The following is a 4127-nucleotide window of genomic DNA, read 5'->3' on the forward strand; positions in this document are numbered from 1 at the left end:
GGCCCCTGCAGTTCCTGGAACGCTTGTCAGAAGTGAGAAACCTGGATCCTGTGACAAGCATGGTCCATAGATAGTTCCAGAACAGAAGGGAAGTTAGGGGGACGGAGACCTCTGAATCAAAGGTGAAAAAGATCCTTCAGGGTCCATAAAGTCAAGTTCATCTCATAAGAGCATCTGTCTGTCTCTGTCTGTTCTCTGTCAAGGGACAGTGGGATTTTCCACGCTGCCTTAGGGAACCTTTACCTGAAAAGGGCAAGAGAGTCCTGGTCCTGATGTCCACTCAGGCTGGATTGTCTTCACGGCGTCACTCTGCACCTTCAGCGAATGAGCTGTAGTAGAGACAGCGAACAACCATCTCCTCTCTGGAATTTGTGCTGCTGCTGAGTCACACATTTTTAATCAATTTGTAACATATATCTGCTCAGCTTAAGACATTGTGCAGTTTCCGTTAGCATAGAACAACTTTGCTATTTTCGGTGAGTTAGGTTTTCCTTGCACTTGCCGTGACTTGATAAGTGTGGAGAGCTAGAACCCACAGACAGAAGCCTTAGGTGACTTGGTTGACGTTCAAGCCTGGAAGCCAGTGCCAACACACCGAGGATGGCTTGAGAGGTGCTGGAGTGGTTTGTCTTTGGCCTCTAGGCCTGCAGCCTAAATGCTGTATTCACAGTTACGGCTCTATGGCTGTGTTATTTATTTGCAATGAGGGTGAAGTCATTTGCTTTGTTTGCATTCTAGCCTCGTTGATTCTATTTATTCTCTCTTACTGTCTGTCTGACAGTCAAACATTAACTTTTCCAAAACCCAGAATGTGTTTGGATCAGCTCTCTGGATATTTTGGTGTGTCTAGGGGACCCGGCAGAGGCTGAGTAAGATGTCTCCATTCCTCTCTCTCCTTAGTTCCTAGGCTCCATGGTAGTTTTGAAACTATTTTCCTGACACTGAGCTGCAGTAAACCCCAGAATATACTACCCTGTCCAAAGGAGGGACAGTGGCCTGGAGGCCAGGAGAAAGCACACCAACAAGGCGGTCTTGACAGCCTGAGCTGTTCTGATTTGGTTGGCGCGTGAGCCTTTATGTTGTATAGCTCAGACCCTGATGAGAAAGAGGAGACTGGCTGGCTGAAACCCAGAGTCCTAAAGCCTGAGCTGGTAGACCTGGGGCTCCTTAGCAACCCCCCAACACACACACACACACACACACACACACACACACACACACACACACACTCACTCTCCAAGTGGAAAGTGTGGGCCATATTCTGGTAGCATCTGTGGCAAAGTTCTGACAGGCCCCAGTGTGGTCTCTGGCCCCAGATTCCTATCCTTGAATACGGAGCTCCTCACAACTACAACCCAGAGGAGGAGGGCGGAGAGAGGAGGGCGGAGAAAGAGCTGAAGACAAAGAAAGGGGTGCGGCAGGGCAGCAGCTAGCCGGAGGGGGCGGAGAGTGAGCTCAGCCTGGAGCAGGTCAAGGCTGTCAGAACTTGTGGGAGGGTTGAGGAGAAAAGCCCTGCAGCACTCAGGCAGAAACGCCTCTTGTCTCAAGTCCCCGCTGTCACTTTCTGGGCCCCCCCCTGGCACTGAGGCAGAAGACAGAAAGAGCTGGGACCTCTTTATTGGCCAGAGGCACTCCTAAGCTTGGGCATAAATAGGATCTCAGGGGCTCTGTCCTACAACTGACAGTCCAGCAGGCTGCCCCGCTGCTCCTGCCAGGTGAGTGCCTTGTACACATCCAAAGAGGCCTGGGGCTCCTGGAGCAGGAATCTGTGACACTCCAGACTCCCCTGGGGGATGGGCATGACCTGGGCTTTTCCGGTCTAGTCTCGTGCATAGCTAGTACATGAAGTGTGTGTGCTAGGCACACTTCACAGTGGTAGAGACACAGCGCGGAGCAGTCAGGAGTGTGCGGCTCCTGTGTGCTGCACTTGGTAGCGATAGTTGTAAGCCTGTTTAGGTTCTTTCTGTGCCTTGGGCTACGGCCCTGGAGGCTGTGAGTCTGCACGTTACCCTGAGGATTTTGTAGACGGGCAGTGAAACTAACCACGCTCCCCATAACCTGGCACCCTTCTCTTTCCTGGATAGAATCGGGGGAAACTCTTGCAGGAACATTTTGGGGATGTAGGCATGTGTTTATGGTGTCTCACCAATCCGGAAGTTCCTTCTGTTTTCTTCTGGGGCTGGCTGGGCAGGGGCCTTCTTGGGACTAAAGGTGCCAACACTTCTCTCTCCCCCTGCTGTAGGTGATGGAAAACGGGAGTGTTTCCCTGGGCAGAGCTCTTTGGGCCTTCCTCCTGGCCATGCTAGGCTCTGCCACAGGCCAGCCGCTGGGGGGAGAATCGGTCTGCACAGCCCGGCCCCTGGCTAGATACAGCATCACTTTCACCGGCAAGTGGAGCCAGACAGCCTTCCCCAAACAGTATCCTCTATTCCGGCCCCCTGCACAGTGGTCCTCCCTGCTGGGTAAGGGCACCTTTCCTCCTTCTGCCCCATCCAGGAGGCTACAGTGCCTGCTGGCTGCCCACTTCACAGCACACAGCACAGGTCATTCTCAACTAAGAAACTCTCAACACAAAAGACACTTGCTAATTACCCACCATACTAGTGGCTGGCAGAGGGCACAGTGGTACAGGAAGGCTGGTGGGACACCGGTCACCCAGCCAGGTGTGTCCTCACAACTTAAGTATAAAGGACAATATTGTCTCTCTGTGTTAGGGATGGATGTGGCTCCTTGTCATTCATCTGGGGAGCTGACATGGGGGAGGCATGGTATCCACTGTGGTCAGCCCCATGGCATTGAAGTCTGTAGCTCCCAGGGGATGCTACCCATCCCAGATGACTACTCATGCAGTCAGGTCTTTGCACAGGGGCGGCTCACAGCTCTGACTACAGCATGTGGAGGAAGAACGAGTACGTCAGCAACGGGCTGAGGGAATTTGCCGAGCGTGGTGAGGCCTGGGCACTGATGAAAGAGATCGAAGCTGCCGGAGAGAAGCTCCAGAGTGTGCATGCTGTGTTCTCAGCTCCCGCAGTCCCCAGTGGAACCGGGCAGACCTCTGCAGAGCTAGAGGTGCACCCCAGGCACTCGCTGGTAAGTCTCTGCTGGTCCAGGAGAGAGGGTGTGTTCTGGGGCTGCAGCTGCCGAGCCTTCTGCTCCCATCCAGGTGTCCTTCGTGGTACGCATTGTCCCCAGCCCTGACTGGTTTGTGGGCGTCGACAGTCTGGACCTGTGTGAGGGGGGCCGCTGGAAGGAGCAGGTGGTCCTCGATCTTTATCCTCACGATGCAGGGACGGACAGTGGCTTCACCTTCTCCTCCCCCAACTTTGCCACCATCCCACAGGACACAGTGACAGAGGTAAATAGTCCACAGTCTTTGCCCCACGGCACAGGCTGTCTAGCCATTCCCCACGCCATGGCGGGACAAAGAAGGTGGTCAGCGTGGTTGAGAAAATGTGTGAGGGCAGGCTGTTTCAAGGGGACCTCTGGGCATCCCAGACTTTGGCTTCTCCTTGGAGAATAATCCTGTTTCTGGTGTGTGCTGGTTGAGAATGGGGTGCTGGTCTGCCTGGAATCTGGCAGTATTATAGAGAGAAGTGCCCGATGCCAGGGCCTGCACGGCCCTTCCTTTCCAGTGAGGAGGCGTGTGTCATCCTGCCCGGTGCATCAGCAGGCACTCTATAGACAGGTGTCTCAGTGGAGCTGCAGAGTTGCCTCTGGGACACGGAAGGAATGGCCAGTCTTCCTCAATCTTGGCAAGAGGCCATGTGGGTACCTCCAGCTGTGCTGGCCTTAAGAGCCATTCAGATGATACCCAAGTTGGGAGTGTTTGCTGGCACTGTCCTGCTTGATGCTGGGTACTGACTCAAACAGACACTTGAAAGTGGGCCTCCCAGACCCTTGTGGTAGCTTCTCCTCCTCTGTCACCCAGATAACATCCTCATCACCCAGTCACCCAGCAAACTCATTCTACTACCCACGCCTGAAGTCCTTGCCTCCCATTGCCAAAGTGACCTTTGTGCGGCTACGGCAGAGTCCCAGGGCCTTTGCCCCACCTTCCCTGGACCTGGCCAGCAGGGGCAATGAAATTGTCGACAGCCTCTCAGGTAATTTCCATGTTTTCCCGTCTT

At 54.1% G+C, this 4127-nt stretch overlaps 1 protein-coding gene across 1 annotated transcript in view; it reads left to right on the plus strand.

Annotated features, from left to right (window-relative positions):
• Positions 1–1505: 1505 nt before the first annotated feature.
• The window catches only part of Spon2 (spondin 2), a 6462-nt gene continuing 3840 nt past the window's right edge, over positions 1506–4127 (plus strand). The window contains exons 1-5 of the mRNA XM_013353363.2: positions 1506–1715; positions 2243–2462; positions 2867–3090; positions 3164–3355; positions 3929–4103. Of these exons, the coding sequence (XP_013208817.1) occupies positions 2246–2462; positions 2867–3090; positions 3164–3355; positions 3929–4103 (808 nt within the window). The 5' untranslated portion in view covers positions 1506–1715; positions 2243–2245. The remainder of the gene's footprint in view (positions 1716–2242; positions 2463–2866; positions 3091–3163; positions 3356–3928; positions 4104–4127) is intronic.

Source organism: Microtus ochrogaster, unplaced genomic scaffold (genome assembly GCF_000317375.1).
Source record: "Microtus ochrogaster isolate Prairie Vole_2 unplaced genomic scaffold, MicOch1.0 UNK6, whole genome shotgun sequence".
In the NCBI taxonomy this organism is placed as follows: domain Eukaryota; kingdom Metazoa; phylum Chordata; class Mammalia; order Rodentia; family Cricetidae; genus Microtus; species Microtus ochrogaster.